Source organism: Esox lucius, chromosome 4, assembly GCF_011004845.1.
Source record: "Esox lucius isolate fEsoLuc1 chromosome 4, fEsoLuc1.pri, whole genome shotgun sequence".
NCBI lineage: Eukaryota > Metazoa > Chordata > Actinopteri > Esociformes > Esocidae > Esox > Esox lucius.
Genome location: NC_047572.1, coordinates 18,544,400 through 18,560,731, shown reverse-complemented (window position 1 = coordinate 18,560,731; position 16,332 = coordinate 18,544,400). Strand labels below are relative to the sequence as shown.

The 16,332-nt window shown below is 39.9% G+C and overlaps 2 protein-coding genes across 2 annotated transcripts; both read right to left on the bottom strand.

Moving 5' to 3' along the window:
* Nucleotides 1-950: 950 nt before the first annotated feature.
* Nucleotides 951-5,129, bottom strand: rnf103 (ring finger protein 103). The gene is made up of 4 exons (XM_010898525.4): nucleotides 4,317-5,129; nucleotides 4,057-4,205; nucleotides 3,531-3,646; nucleotides 951-3,399 (listed from the first exon to the last, which is right to left on the bottom strand). The coding sequence occupies exons 1-4, from the start codon at nucleotides 4,540-4,542 to the stop codon at nucleotides 1,872-1,874; spliced, it is 2,019 nt and encodes a 672-aa protein (XP_010896827.1). The 5' UTR covers nucleotides 4,543-5,129; the 3' UTR covers nucleotides 951-1,871.
* Nucleotides 5,130-7,442: 2,313 nt separating this feature from the next.
* On the bottom strand, nucleotides 7,443-15,899 carry abhd18 (abhydrolase domain containing 18). The gene is made up of 13 exons (XM_010898510.3): nucleotides 15,793-15,899; nucleotides 15,001-15,109; nucleotides 14,820-14,904; nucleotides 14,191-14,291; nucleotides 13,944-14,019; nucleotides 13,630-13,714; nucleotides 12,075-12,102; nucleotides 11,840-11,978; nucleotides 11,648-11,737; nucleotides 11,381-11,482; nucleotides 9,641-10,004; nucleotides 8,375-8,537; nucleotides 7,443-8,282 (listed from the first exon to the last, which is right to left on the bottom strand). The coding sequence occupies exons 2-13, from the start codon at nucleotides 15,090-15,092 to the stop codon at nucleotides 8,228-8,230; spliced, it is 1,380 nt and encodes a 459-aa protein (XP_010896812.1). The 5' UTR covers nucleotides 15,093-15,109; nucleotides 15,793-15,899; the 3' UTR covers nucleotides 7,443-8,227.
* Nucleotides 15,900-16,332: the final 433 nt, after the last annotated feature.

Here is a 16,332-nt window from a genome sequence, read left to right as displayed (position 1 = left end):
TGAAGTTTGCCAATGACCATCTGGATGATCCAGAGGAGGAATGGGAGAAGGTCATGTGGTCTGATTAGACAAAAATAGAGCTTTTTGGTCTAAACTCCACTTGCCGTGTTTGGAGGAAGGATCAGTTCAACCCCAAGAACACCATCCCAACCGTGAAGCATGGAGGTGGAAACATTCTTTGGGGATGCTTTTCTGCAAAGGGGATAGGACGACTGTAGCGTATTGAGGGGAGGATGGACGGGGCCAACAACCTCCTTCCCTCATTAAGAGCATTGAAGATGGGTCCTGGCTGGATCTTCCTGCATGACAACGACCCGAAACACACAGCCAGGGCAACTAAGGAGTGGCTCCCTAAGAAGCATCTCAAGGTCCTGGATTGACCTAGCCAGTCTCAAGACCTGAACCCAATAGAAAATCTTTGGAGGGAGCTGAAAGTCTGTATTGCCCTGCGACAGCCCCAAAACCTGAAGGATCTGGAGAAGGTCTGTATGGAGGAGTGGGCCAAAATCCCTGCTGCAGTGTGTGCAAAACCTGGTCAAGAACTACAGGAAACGTATGAACTTTGTAATTGCAAACAAAGGTTTCTGTACCAAATATTAAATTCTGCTTTTCTGATGTATTAAATACTTGCCATGCAATAAAATGCCAATTAATTTACTTAAAAATAATACAATGTGATTTTCTGGATTTTTGTTTTAGATTCCATCACTCACAGTTGAAGAATACCTATGATAAAAATTACAGACTTCTACATGCTTTGTAAGTGGGAAAACCTGGAAAATCAGCAGTGTATCAAATACTTGTTCTCCCCACTGTATATACTAAACAGTATGTACTTCACCTGTGAAGTACGTAATTGTAGTACTTAGTATGTGATTTGAGATGCAGCCCTGTACTTGTTTTTTTGGGCTAAGGAATGAGCAATCTGGCAAATACCAACTGACAAGAAATTCCATATGAAAACATTTATTTAAATGAGTAACATGTTACATGTCAACAATTCCAATTCTCTTTTCAAACTCCAACACTGATGATAAAAATAAGTGAATTGATTTGTTGGGATACCCATAAATAAATGTTAATCCGTTAACAAACACAGATAAGAGGCATTGACATGCTCCAACGACACATGAAAACTTAAGTCAGCCACGGAGCTGCATAGCAAACCATTTCAAGGGTCATTCCATTTCGAACAACAAAACTTGCTGGTGCTGCAGGGTAAGAGAATGCACTAATGGAATTAAGTTAGAAAATGTTATTTCATTGTTAGGTTCTTACATACTATAAAAACCAAATCACATGCCTGAAATATAGATTTCAAAATATATCAGAAATGTCCTGGCTTCCAGGCCCATATCTTGGCCCACAACTTTTTTTGAATAACCAAAAGAGTTCTTAAGTATTGAAGCAACTTCATATCAGATTGATAATGAATAAATAAGAACATTTTGATAGACAAAATTGTGCTAAGAGATAAGATCTTTCTCACTTCGTTATACCATCTTTGAGTTATGTCCTAAGAGTTACAAAACTCTTTCTCTGAATGTTGCATTTCTTCAGGGGTGAGGGCAAACCATTAAGACCATTTAGAGGTCTCCAAATGACATATTGTAAATGCATATTTATCTACTGAAAAAAGGCAGATTGAGTCACCACTTTCTTATAAAGCTATTATTTATGAGAATAACCATATTGGAAGATTATTTTCCCCTCTGACTGATTGACCCTATTTGTGTGTAGGTTTGTTTTGCACTAATACAAAATAAAATGAAAACCAGCTATACAAGAATCTATGGACTGACAATTGACACATCAACAATGTATATAAGTTAAGTGCAGGACTGGATGCAGGTTTGCAGACAAACATTCTACTATTCCTGCTGTTCGGGTTGATCCAGGCCAGGGTCAGATGATCTAACTGGCTTCTTCTTGTAGGATGGCCACCTGCACACCGGGCAACAGTGCCGTCCACCAGCTAACCAGATCACAATGCACTGCTGGTGGAACACATGCGCACAAGGCAGCCCCATGATGATGCAGTCAGTCTCAAAGTTCTCCAGACACACAACACACTCGGTGCAGTGGATCATGTCATCGGGCCATTGGGACCAATCCGCCTGCTGCTGTTGCTCTTCCCTTTTAACGCATGGCAGATCCTCTCTACTTCCCGCAGGACAACACAAATCAGAGGCACAGTGTGTCTCCATAACATAGCCATGTTCTTCATGCTCATTTTTTGTTTCTCCGGTCCATCCTCCTGTAGTGTTTTTTGTGTCGCATTCCCGATCTCCTACACCGTTCCCGTCTGAGTTTGCTTGACAGACCAGTGTGCATTTAAACCTCCACGTTGGAAGGTTGTTGATGTAATCGATGGGGATTAGTGGGTGAAGCCATAGATCAGGGAAAGCCAACCTCTCCAGAAGGAAATTTGGGTCGTCGTCCCAGTCCGACTCATTGGGGAAATTATGAAAGGAGGTTATTGGATGGACCAAGTAGCTGGTGTACCAGTCCCAGAGGCTAGACAGCCACTCCAAGTTATTGGGGTTCTCTTCGTCATTGTTGCACCTCCTCTTCTTCTCAAAGTAGTCAATGAGCAGCCCATGCGCCAGGTATGTGCTAAGGAATAAGGCAGGGTGGGAAGAGTAGAAGGTCCAGTCAGTCCTCACCCAGGAGGCAATGGTGGTGGTGTCTGCATAACGCAAAAGCTTGAGGCTGTAGTCATAAAAGCTCTCCAGATATGGCAACTGCAGAAACCCCAGAATGGGCAACCAGGAGATAATGAGCAGAGAGTTATAGGTCCCCAGCGTGCTGATGAGAACTACAAAGCGCTTGATAGTAGCACCCTGTGTTATGAACAGGTCCATCCAGGCCATGAGGTTGACCATCACTAAACTCAGCACAAACAGATCATTGACCTCTGGCTGAACTGAACGAAGAAAATTGTCCATGGCCTGTAGGGAGATGAACTCTCCTGTGCTGTTCCCATATTTGTAGATGCCCTCTGGCATTTTTAGGATGTATGAGGGCATCTGTTGCACACCCATCTCTTCCAAAGAGGTTATATTGTCCCAGGTTCGAACATCTACAAAGATGAACTCGATCCGACCTGTAAATTTTACACTGAGAGCTGAGAAAAAGGCTGGGGGTTGGGCAAGCTTGGCAAATAGGAACATCTTTACTGGGTGCTTCTCACTTGGGTGCCACTCTTCAACAAGCTGTTGAGAAACACTGATAGTTTTTATACGGGATGCTACATGTGCAGTCATCCACTTGAAGATGTGCTCTATCTCAATGCGTCTGCCACTGTACTCTTTGAGCATAACCTTTCCTTTTGAAGAATATGTCTGGGGCACAGACATTATAAGTGTGGATTTCATCCAACCCCTTTTACGACAATACCTGAAACAGATAAAATGATCATCAGCTACTAAAATGCTTATTATAAAACCAGAGTGCAACTTGAAAAATTACCATGCACTAAAATATAATGAAGTGTTATGCAGTTTACATTATGTATCCATCCAGTTTACCTTGAGTCATTGGAGCAGTTAAAAGTCCCAGTCCGAATCCCAAACTGAGAAACCTTTTGGACCATTTTAACCCAGTTGGCTTTGCTCAACAGAGCATCTCGATCTTGGGCAATTACCTGCGCAAAGAAGATATGTTAACGTCAGTGTCTCCTTCTCGATATTCATTATTCTGCATAGGAAACAAATCCAACATTGAGGAAACAAAGTTACAGTCATTTAACAAAAGTTTCAATGTTCAAAATTCTTCCATCTAAAAAAGCTGACATTTTATGTTAAAACTTGGGAGGTACTATCTAAGCTTCTGTATTACTTTTGGAAGACGCTTAATAAAGGGTGTAATCAATAAAGCAGTGTTCTTCACTAATTTTCAAATGGAGATAAGACATTGGTGGATAAGACATCAGTCTTATTTAGCCAAAAATACAAAAATAATGCAATGGGGACACGTCATGGGCCGCACTGAAGGCCACTAGTAGCCTGCAGGCTTTGCAATGAAGAACATTGCAATTAAACAATATCCACCTACCTGGACCAACCAAATGCCATCTTTGGTGTCCTCCACCAGCTCATAAAAGTGCATCTCGCCACTAAAGGTAGTACTTGACTCAGACTTGGACTCAGCTTGCTCCTTTTCATTATTGATGGCTGAGTATAACTCTCCTTGCATCAGGTCACCTAGGGGAATAAAGAAACATAAAAAAGTACACAAGGAGTACTAGCTGATCGCAACACCTGGTATTAAGAAAACTTTGTCCCTGTTTCTAGGAACTTGTGCACGTTTGTTACCTGAATTTTTGACCAATTCTCTGACATCTCTCTTCTCTGCAAGCCCAGAGTATCCCAGTCCTCGACATTCTAGAATTGTTTTCAGCTTTTTAAAACTCAGTGTTACAGGATCAACCAATTGGGTGGCAAAAAGGCCAGTTTCATACCAGACAACAGCTTCAAAAAATCGGGCCAAAACAAATAACACCAAAAAGTACAGCAGCAAGAAAAATAATTTTAACCACATCTTACACTGTAAGAGGGTTACTATAGTTAGGGGTTTAAATTGCAGGGTCAGAACCCGTATCTTTTCATTGGTGTCTTCAAGTTGACTTAGCCTACTCGACTGTAGCAGTTCTCACTCAATGCAATTTTATAGAAGTAAGGTTGCTTGGACTACCAGTCTTAATCACAAAGCTAACTACTTTACCAGGGTAAACACACAAGTAAATGCTCTTCCCGACACCTTTATGACCAACTAGTTGTTGTCAGTGTCCACCATTTTCACAAATTGTTTCGGTAGAAGAAAACGTTAATTACATACAAGCATCTTTATTGCTAGCAAACGAGACGTGAGAATTAGCTTAGCTTGCCAGGTATCTGGGCCCTGACCGCACAGGAAAACAAATGTAGCGCAGGCAACTGAAAATGTAAGTAAAACCAGTGGTGTTGGAAGAACTAATAAGATCCTCCATTCGTTAGCTCATTTCGAAAAAAACATCTGATAATTGATGTTGATGCAGTCGGGTGTTATCGACCGCAATTGTTGCAGATGATCGTCTTCATGGCTAGATCAGCTGATGTACATAACAAAGTAATAACTAAGTGACGCTGGTACTATAACACGTCATATCTATGCTTCCGGTAACGCCCCTTGTGTCGATAATATTAACATATCTAGGTTCAAAATAAAAGTCCCTGCCGATAATTACGTAACTTCCTTTGCATCTCTTTTGGTATCCCAGCATGGCATCAAAACATATCGGCCTCCCATGGACTGCGTCTTTATATTTACTTTCTCGATTCTGTTTTAAGACCAGAGAAATCACACATTGCAGAGTCTTTTTTCAGAGTAGTTCAGGCATGCTAATATTGTTTCTTAGAGTACCCAAAAGGGTTTGTACCTCTTCAAGTCCATGATATTCCACATCTAATTTTACCTTCACACATATATTTCTGTACTGTGTTAGTTCGATTTTGTTATTATTAGGGAAATATTACAAAAAACATAATTAAGACATTAAAGCTATCATATGCCTAAAATATTTATTTTCCTTCTTTCAAAATATAATTAATAGAAAATTAGATGGCACCATTGTCTGTATCAGGTTCATGTAGATATCTTTACAGGTACATTTTTGTTGTGTTTTCACCATTTTCCATCCAGTTTGTCTTATTTTTGTTATAACACCATCATTCTTGGAATATCTCCTTTAGTTTCTGGCTGATGATATCTGTCCATCATTTGGCTGGCATCTAATAGAAACATTGGAAAAGTGGACATTTTAGCGAATTATTTTTCTACATGCTAACCTGTAATACCAACAATGTCTCCTTGCCATTTGTCTACTATTCAGGTAAACAACAGGGTAATATAAAAGCTAAATAGCTTGCCAGTTATTATTCCAGCCGTAGCTTGGTTGGTACAGTATGGTGCTCGCAATCCCAAGGTTCTGGGTTGGATTACCACAGGGGAACTATAGGATAAAGTCTGTATCAACGCAGTACTACAAATTGCTCATTGAAGAGGCACTGTGTAAAATCTCTAAACAATAACACAGCATCTTGTATCCTCCGCTCCTTCCCTTACCGAATAGGACTAGCTACTCCAGGATGGCTTAGGGTGGGACTGTACTGCAAGTGTCTGAAGTAAGTATAATGAGATTATAAATCAATGCAAAGTTATAGACAGATCGGCTAGAAAGTTTAAATGGGGCATGTCAGTTACTCTGATTCATTTTGTAGAAAACTGCAAATGTCTACCGGTAAGTTTTGCTTGTTTTTATACTAGTAGTACAATACAAATCTTAGATTTAACATGCACAGAACATTCAGGATCTACACGAACATTCCACAATGAAAAACAGACAAGCCAATCTCAGCATGACATTTTTTTTATTTCAGAGTTAAACAGATGGAGCACAACTATATCTTTGGTCAGAATATTCAAAGGTATTAACAATTATAAAACTAGTTTGGTTGATGAGGGAGCTGTATAATACTATATACTGTACTATTAACATAGGGTTAACTCTTAATACTGATACACTTTCCCTGCCTAGAAAATGGTTACAAGTTACTGGTGTCAATTTTAGACCAGGGCAGTATCAACAATATTCTGAATGATGTGGGAAGGGAAAGGTTTGAGGGACGTACAGTCTCTCACAAAAGTGAGTACACCCCTCACATTTTTGTAAATATTTGAGTATATCTTTTCATGTGACAACGCTGAAGAAATGACACTTTGCTACAATGTAAAGTAGTGAGTGTACAGCTTGTATAATAGTGGAAATTTGCTGTCCCCTCAAAATAACTCAACACAGCCATTAATGTCTAAACTGCTGGCAACAAAAGTGAGTACACCCCTAAATTAAAATGTCCAAATTTGGCCCAATCAGCCATTTTCCCTCCCCGGTGTCATGTGACTAGTGTTACAAGGTCTCAGGTGTGAATGGGGAGCAGGTGTGTTAAATTTGGTGTCATCGCTCTCACACTCCCTCATACTGGTCACTGGAAGTTCAACATGGCACCTCAAGACAAAGAACTCTCCTGAGGATCTGAAAAAAAGAATAGTTGCTCTACATAAAGATGGCCTAGGCTATAATAAGATTGCCAAGACCCTGAAACTGAGCTGCAGCATGGTGGCCAAGACCATACAAGACCATGCTGGTAGCATTCATACGTCTATTTCCCAAAGACAACCTCTGGATATGACGCTGAATATGTGCACTCAACTTCTTTGGTCGACCATGGCGAGGCCTGTTGTTAGTGGAACCTGTCCTGTTAAACCGCTGTATGCTCTTGGCCACCGTGCTGCAGCTCAGTTTCAGGGTCTTGGCAAGCTTCTTATAGCTTCTTATGGACATTTTCACTTAGGGGTGTACTCACTTTTGCCAGCGGTTTAGACATGAATGGCTGTGTGTTGTGTTATTTTGAGGGGACAGCAAATGTACACTTATAAGCTGTACACTCATTACTTTACATTATAGTTAAGTGTCATATCTTCACTGTTGTCACATGACAAAATATACGCAAATATTGACAAAAATATTCACTTTTGTGTATATGAGGTTGCCTGGTTACTCAAATCCATTGCTTCTATCAAACACCACAATTAATCTGGATGTGGACTCCTTCTCCAATGATTTCTGGAATGTGGGCACATTCAAACCATTCTGAATTGGCCCAGAAGGCAAATAGATGGCCTAGAGCCCGAACAAACGTGGGTTAAGCAGTTTTTTTTTCTTCAAATTTGTAATTGGCTTTGATACTCTGATTAGATAGTTTGTATGTAACCACCAATTACTTTGGTTATTGCAGTCTAAATAAATCTATTTAGAGGTTGATAGAGCAGTTAAACAGTTCTGTTTGAGTGGTCAGGCAATATGTGATGAATGTTGTAGGATAGTCTGAGGCAACTTTAGATTACCTCTTGACAGTCTACATTCATGGAATATTGGGTGAAGGCAACAACATGTATGTTAGATGAGGCAGGATTTTGAGAAGGACACATGGGATCATTTGAGGTGTTGAAGATATTTATCCATACAATACAAATATATTCTTTTTTCCCATTGATCTAGTTTTCATAGCACCACAATTATATTGTAATGTTTCATAATTTCTTTGAGATCTTTATATTCTACTGCATACTTTTAAATTATTTACATATTAGAAAATGGCACCCTTTTGCTGTGAGGATGAGTTTCTGGCTAAGTTTTGCAATACTTTTGAAGAAACCGGTTGTAGGCATCATAGATGGCCTGCCTGTAAGACAAACAGATACCAAGTAATTCAGAATATTATACATAGACAACAGACATTTTGATTTTTGTGAAACTGATTTACCACTAACTCACCGAAAAACTCGCTGTTTAAAGAGGTAGGCACTAATGTGGCCCCCATTAAGATAGCGCACCTCACAGCCTGGCCAGATCTCTTGTAGACTGCGCACACCTGTGCGTGGAATATAAGCGTCTTCCTTTGCCTGTACCACAATGATTAGACTTGGATCCACTGGCACTACCAAACAAAGACAGCAAGACTTGAGTGTTACGCAATTCAGTCAAACGCAAGATGCGCTTCAAGGATTTGAGGACACTGCAGATAAAGACCAATGCCAAAGGCAAACTCTACTAAGGGGTTCAGAGGAACTGTTCCCTGGAAGGCACAAAACTAATTCAACAGCTAAATACATCAAACTAGTGCACTTTGACATAAACATTAAAACATAGAAATATAAAATATAAATAAACAAATTTTTTTGGGTGAACCATTCCTTTAAAATAAATATTGTAAGGAAGTTGTGCCAGGGATGCGTTTTCCAAACAAAGGCACAATCCACCCCATATCAAGAAAAATGTATAGGTGCTTGAGGATACCTAGTTGCTGACATTTGTTCAGTACGAGCTGCTGAGAGTCCTCTAAAGATAGTCTCCAGAGTGGTTTTGGATATTTTAAGCTAGTAGTAGTGAAAGTTAAGCTCATTTTTTTTTACTGCATTTTGTAATTGGCTATCAGTTGGAATTGTAACATTTGAAAAATCACAAAAAATAAAACAGGGGTAGTTTAAACTACTCAGCTTGTTCAAACAAAAAAAATTACAATAAAGCCTATTCTTGTTTATAAGAATTACAATAAACATGAAATAAGGCATTTCATCTATATGTACAGTACTGGACTGTGACATTAAAAAAGAAAACATACAGTAGGAAAATTAGAAAGATCTAGAATAATTGAACAAGCATGAGGAATGCCAACTGTAGTGTTTTGCTAGAATATGATAGCTCATCATGAGGAACCGGAGTTGTTCCACTAACATCAATCTATTTAAAAAAAGATACGTCAATGAAATGTTGATAGACATGTTGAGACGAGATTTGATGGGTCCAGTGCGGTCAACAACGTTGTCAAATCTCATACAAATCACGCAGATACCACGAGCCGCTGTCATTCTAGGCTTCAAGCAGTGCAAGCAATGTGCAAACTTAAAGCCTGCAATTCCAAAAATAATTGTGCATAGAAAAGTTTATCGGCATACTGCAGAGATAGCGTCACCTAAACCCGGCCAATTGTGTAGGAAGGTCTACTTCCTTCAGTCCTAATAACAATCTGAAAACACTCACCTGAGAAGTTAGCGATGTGTGTGCACTCGTCCATGACACCCTTCATGAAGTCCTGAGACTCAGTGTGGATGGACTTGCGCTGCGGCCCACCCTGGCTGATGTTAGTGCGCATCATGTTCACATGAGGTCCGCCACTGCTCACAGAAGAGATCATCTGGTCTAGTCCATGATTATGATCTTGTCCAATCAACAGGTCCGGTCCATTAGTTCCTCCTGCAGCACGGGAGTGCAGGGCAGAGGAACAAAGCCTCATGTTGTCTCTCTCAGGACCATGCAGATTCAGGAGGTCGGTGGAGAGATCAAAACCAGAAAGACTGTCAAGTGAGTTTTTTATAAACTCCTGACCCATTTTGAAAGAATCAACCTGAAATTAAGAATAAACAAATGTATAATAAAGCTGTTGACTGAAACAACAATGAACCAATTATTTAAGCAAAACGGCACGAGGGGATGTGATACACAGCTATTTAGGGATGTTCTCAGGCATGATGCAAAACGAAGTAATTCATTTTAACAACTTTTAAAACGGATCAATCAAATACATTTACAATCCTGTTTCCAAAAAAGTTGGGACACTTGATGCAAATCATTTATCCCTAAATTTAATTGAAAATAGTAGTGGGTGCAGACCCACCAGTTTAGCACCCAGACTCTTTTTCTACGGAGCCATGATGTTGTAATATGTGCAGAATGGGGTTTGGCATTGGGTTTTGGCATCGCTGATAACAAGCCGGATGGTCCATCACCCTAAGCCATAATTGTAGAGTGTTAGGACGCGGCGTCCATGATTCCTGAAAATAATCTAAAATTTTGATTCATCAGACCACAGGACAATTTTCCACTTTGTCTCGGTGCATGTACAATGAGCTCAAGCCCAGAGAAGGCACTGCCGTTTCTGGATGTTGTTTATGTATGATTTCTTCTTTGCATGGTAGTTTTAACGTACTGTGTTCACAGATAATGCTTTTTGGACGTGCTGTGTTCACAGATAATGCTTTTTGGACGTATTGTGTTCACAGATAATGCTTTTTGGACGTACTGTGTTCACAGATAATGATTCCCATTACAGAATCGTGTCTGTTTTTAATGCATTGCCGTCTGAGGGCCGGAAGATCACGACCATCCCATATTGGTTTTCGGCCTCGTCCCTTGCGTACAGAGATTTTCCCGGATTCGCTGAAACATTTAATGAATAATATGTACCGTAGACGATGAAATCCCCAAACATTATTCCTAAACTGTTGCATTATTTGCCTGCGAAGTATTTCACAGAGTGGTGAACCCCTCCCCATCTTTACTTCTGAAAGACACATCCTCTCTGGAATGATCTTTTGATACCCAGTCATGTTACTGACCTGTTGCCAATTGACCTAATTAATTGTGTGTTATTCCACCAGGTTTCCTTTTTAACATAACACACTGTTTCCAGTCTTTTGTTGCCTCTGTCCCAGATTTTGTGTCACGTGTTGCTGGCATCAAATTCAAAGTGGGCATATATTTTTCTAAAAACAATAAAATTTCTCAGTTTCAACATTTGATATGTTGTCTTTGTACTTTTCTTATAGATAATATAGGGTTTTAATGATTTCCACATCACTGCATTCTGTTTTTATATTTTAAACAGTGACCCAACGTTTTTGGGAAACGTGGTTTCATTGACAATATTATCTCAAAGCATAAAACATACTATATAGTACTATATGTAGGCCTATCGTTGTGTAATGGCTTTGTATGGCATACCCCACAGTACTCCAACAGTCTGATAATTTCTTGCTCGTACACTGAGTGCATGGCATACTGCTTCTCCAGTTCCCTCCAGTTCACAGCTTTGCTCAAAACACCCTGTAGAACACAAAGCATGCCATATTTCATCAGAGTACTACGCGTAACAACTTTGGGCAGTTTTTCTGATTTGCCTATCTTATTTTGCCTATTTTATTTAAATTACACCATTTCCATTCTGATAAATGTTCTTGATGAATTGTTGATGGATAAAGGAATGCTTACTGTGGTAAAAACATTGGAAGCGGTGGTCCAAGAGAGACAGGGAATCAGAGGTATGGGTTTTGGCCAGTTGGTTACAGCTAATGATGCCATCTGTGACAAGATGAGACAGAGCCTCCATTGATTAATCTGTCCCCTTTAGGAAGGAGTTGACAGTACATTGACATCTATGTTTGGTCATATAGTGGTGCTCACATGGCCTCCCATCGAGATTCCTGTCATGCAGAGGGGCCCGTAGCCCTCCCTCTCTAGCCAATGTAGCAGCACTGCAGACTCTAGGATCAGTGCGCCTCCCATCACAAAGAGGTCTGACACATTCCTCAGACTAGAACGACTGGACAAACAGCAAGCACAGACAATAAAGGACAAATCATAACAAAGCAATGCGACTTAAACAAAGATGTCTAAGAAAGTTACGGAAACGACTTACACTTGTTCTTTTGGTTTCCGGTAGCCATGTAAATGACCACAGTTAAGGAATGCATTTTTTTCCTTTTTACAGTGCAAAGTCCATCACAGTACCAATTATTAACAAACCTTCTACAACCCCGTTTCCAAAATAGTTGGGACGCTGTGTAAAATCTTAAGAAAACAGAATGCAGTGATATGCAAATTCGCATTTATACTTTATACTCAATGGAGAATAGCACCAAGACAACATATCAAATGTTGAAACTGAGAAATGTTACTGTTTCTTGGAAAGAAACATGCTCACTTTAAATTTGATGCCAGCAACACGTTTCAAAAAATCTGGGACAGCGGCAACAAAAGACTGGAAAAGATGTGTAATGCTAAGAAACTAAACCTGGTGGAATATCACACAACTAATTAGGTCAATTGGCAACAGGTCAGTAACATGACTGGGAATTAAAAAGATAATTTCAGAAAGCATGGGTCTGTCAGAATTGAGGATGGGGAAAGACTGCGCTGCGATGGGGAAAGATGGGGAAAGACTTTCACTCTGTGAAAGACTGCGCTGCGATGGGGAAAGATGGGGAAAGACTTTCACTCTGTGAAAGACTGCGCTGCGATGGGGAAAGATGGGGAAAGACTTTCACTCTGTGAAAGACTGCGCTGCGATGGGGAAAGATGGGGAAAGACTTTCACTCTGTGAAAGACTGCGCTGCGATGGGGAAAGATGGGGAAAGACTTTCACTCTGTGAAAGACTGCGCTGCGATGGGGAAAGATGGGGAAAGACTTTCACTCTGTGAAAGACTGCGCTGCGATGGGGAAAGATGGGGAAAGACTTTCACTCTGTGAAAGACTGCGCTGCGATGGGGAAAGATGGGGAAAGACTTTCACTCTGTGAAAGACTGTGCGGGAAATACTGCCACAATTCAGGAATAATGTATAACAATGTAAAATTGCAAAGAGTTTGGGGATTTCATCATCTACGACACACAATTCAGAGAATCTGGAGAAATCTCTGTATGCAAGGGTCAAAGGCGAAAACCAATGCTGGATGGCCATGGTCTTCAGGCGGCACTGCTTTAAAAACAGACACGATTCTGTAGTGGAAATCACTGCATGGGCTCAGGAAGCATTGTCTGTGAACACAGCATGTCGCTGCATCCATAAATGCAAGTTAAAGCTCTACCATGCAAAGAAGAAACCATATATAAATAACATCCAGAAACGCCCGCGCCTTCTCTGGGCCCAAACTCATTTAAGATGGACTAAGGCGTAGTGGAAAACTGTCCTGTGGTCTGACGATTCAAAATGTAAGATTTTCAGGATTCATGGACACCGTGTCCTCCAAGCTAAAGAGGAGAGGGATCATCATGCTGGCATCAAATTCAAAATGGGCATGTATTTTTCCAAAACCAATAACGTTTCACAGTTTCAACATTTGATATGTGGCCTTTGTACTATTTTCAGTTAAATATAGGGATACATGATTTGAACAACATTGCATTCTATTTTTATTTGCATTTTACGCAGTGTCCCAACTTTCTTCTAAACAGAGTTGAAAGTAAAAGGATATAATAAGGGTTTTCCAGAAGGAGTGATGCCATTCCTGCCTCTTTTATCATGGGTCGGGCCATAAGTGTACGCCGCCTCCAGAAGAACTGAAAAATAAGTGTGAACAGAACAAAATGAAGCCATGAACCCATTTTGTTTTAGTATTACTGCATATGCTGTGCATAACAAAAAAATATATCTAGCTGATACAATGTTTTGTGCAGTTTAGATTGGGAGAGTTCTTGCATTTGATGGACAGATGTAGCTACCATGCCAGTGCAATTAATATTATGAACATAATTTCCCAAGTAAAACTTGGTACGTAACATAACTTACATGATCGCCAGTCCCAGCCAAGTGAATACATACTGGCTTGTGCTTATTCCACTTCTTTGGAACTATAAATTGGAACCTTTAAAACAAAAACCAGGTTCAAGATCCACATAGGTGTCCTAACCAAGCACAACATTATAATTAATGTGTCCTAACATGTCTATGTTAGCAGTTATTAAACAACTATTATTACTATATGCCAATCTTTATGTGATTTAACTCATAATGTTTTTCTAGTTATTTCCATTACCGGGCTTTGACGGACTCTGTTGGCAAGATGCCAGGGACAATGTGTTCAAGGGGAGATATGAAATACCCATTGTGGATTCTGCAGTCAGACTGATCTTCAACCTAAAGACAACAGCAAAAAATGCTATGATATTTCACTCTTAAACTGTGCATTCCATTTGTTTGAAAGTATGTTCTGTAATGCCATAGTTTGTCGATGGAAATACATTTTATCTGTTTATCCATGGCATTACAGTATCTGTTCCAGTCTGGGCAGTGCCATTGAGGTCACTGCCCACACTCTCTAGGGTAACATTGAAACATTAACATTTTGGTATAATTACCTGACTGACTCCTCCTGATGACCACATTCGAGTTGTGCTTACATGACCAACCGGGTCATTAGGAGGAATCAGCCAATTAAGCTGGAAGTCCCACCCAGTTTGCTACTTGTAAATGGCTCATGCCTTCAATAGGGTTGTATATGCCAGAACGCGGTCAATGACAATCAAATTATCACACAAATGTGAAACTGCTTATTAGGCTACCGGTCAAAAGTAGAAAGGCACTGTGAGTGTTAATACCAAAATACCTTTAAATTAATTCAGATTTTTTTTTTTCTGAATTCACATTTAAGGCAGAGAGAGTTACCTTGTCAATAAACACTGGATAGTCCTTAGGTACCAGTTCCTTACACTTCTCCCTATTGCCGATGATTTTCCGGAACTCAAATATTCTGTGAAAAATTAAGGGTGGTTTATAAACACTGTCAATAATAATAATCTAAAGATGTAACTATCTGTGCAATAACACTGAGGATATGTTAGGCTACCTTTTCAAGTCATCAGGCTTTCCCCAACCTTGGATGAAAAGCTTGGTGAGGAGAAGCCTTCTGTAAAAAATATCCAGCCGGCTGACACCCATTGACAAAGATCTCTCATCTAAAACACAGCCCGGAACAAAATGCCATTAGATTTACAGATTGCACTGACAGATGGCACTTGACCACGGGCTGGATAAACCGAAATGTTGGCTTAGTACAATATTGAGAGTCAACAAATGAAACACTTCCTATTGTATTATGCAGGTATGGAAAAATGAAATGCGATGCTGGCAGACATTGTTATTCATGCCATAGCAAAAATACATTCAGAAAGTGCCATGGTTCTCTCACTTTTCCAAATCAGCACAGAAAACGTGATCGATTAACTAAGTTACTTCTCAATACGTTTACGGTCCGGTCTCAATACGTTTACGGTCCGGTTTTTCCAACGTTATCTACCTGGATTTCTTCTACCGCTGGTTGACTACCGGGTGAGATCGAATGCATATCAAACGAATAGGAAGAAGGAATAATGAACTTGAATGGAAACACGAATTCAATTCATTCTATTTATATCTATATCATCCTATTCGATACGTGATTTCCAGGAAGATAACTTTGGAAAAACCAGGCCTAGGTGATAACGTCGGCTGTAGTGAACTTCGCCGGACTGACAGGTTGTCAGTCATTCAATCCAATGTCTCTATGATTTTGTATGCCGACCTCACAACTAAGGTATGAGAGACGTAAAATGCAGACATGAAAGATAACAAAACGAGTCAGATAGAGGAGATTATATACCTCAAATTGAAACGGTGTTTGATGGCCTTTGGGCTGATAACTCAGTCTTAGTATATCGCAGAGGGCGAATACCATTGGCGCTGAGTCCCCCCCTTAACCCGACAAAGTGAAACAAGCAAATGGAAAGAAGTACTTCCGGGTCAGGTATTTCTGTAATCCTTGAGAATAAGAGTCAAGTTCCATATTGTGTGTAAACGATTGGTTTAATTTTATTTTTAACCCATATAGCCAACAGTGTGTCAACAATTTTTAGAACTTTTCTTCTTTTTTTCCCCGGTGTTTTTATGCATTTTTATTTACTTACTTGGAGCGCGCTGCCTACTTACGATCAGTTAGGTTGCAAACAAAAATGCACTGATCACACACAAACAATTTTTTAAATAAAAACTTTTAACCACACCGTAACACATTTTGGTTATCAGGGTCATAGGCACTGGATGGACCTTGCCACATGAGAACTTGTATAAAAAAGCATCCAGCAAAACATGTCGGCATATGGCTCTGTTCGTTATAGGTGTGGCTTTTGATGTCTGGCAGAAA

What these genes read in the sequence shown, in the direction of transcription:
- rnf103 (XM_010898525.4), bottom strand. Translation starts at nt 4,542, where the DNA reads ATGTGGTTAAAATTATTTTTCTTGCTGCTGTACTTTTTGGTGTTATTT. An exon ending in ATGGCATTTGGTTGGTCCAG is followed by an intron (nt 3,647 to 4,056) that starts GTAGGTGGATAT and finishes TTCTTTGCGCAG; the next exon opens with GTAATTGCCCAAGATCGAGA. An exon ending in AACTGCTCCAATGACTCAAG is followed by an intron (nt 3,400 to 3,530) that starts GTAAACTGGATG and finishes TATCTGTTTCAG; the next exon opens with GTATTGTCGTAAAAGGGGTT.
- abhd18 (XM_010898510.3), bottom strand. Translation starts at nt 15,092, where the DNA reads ATGGGTGTCAGCCGGCTGGATATTTTTTACAGAAGGCTTCTCCTCACC. An exon ending in CTTCCAATGTTTTTACCACA is followed by an intron (nt 11,483 to 11,647) that starts GTAAGCATTCCT and finishes TGTGTTCTACAG; the next exon opens with GGTGTTTTGAGCAAAGCTGT. An exon ending in ACACATCGCTAACTTCTCAG is followed by an intron (nt 8,538 to 9,640) that starts GTGAGTGTTTTC and finishes TTTGTTTGGTAG; the next exon opens with TGCCAGTGGATCCAAGTCTA.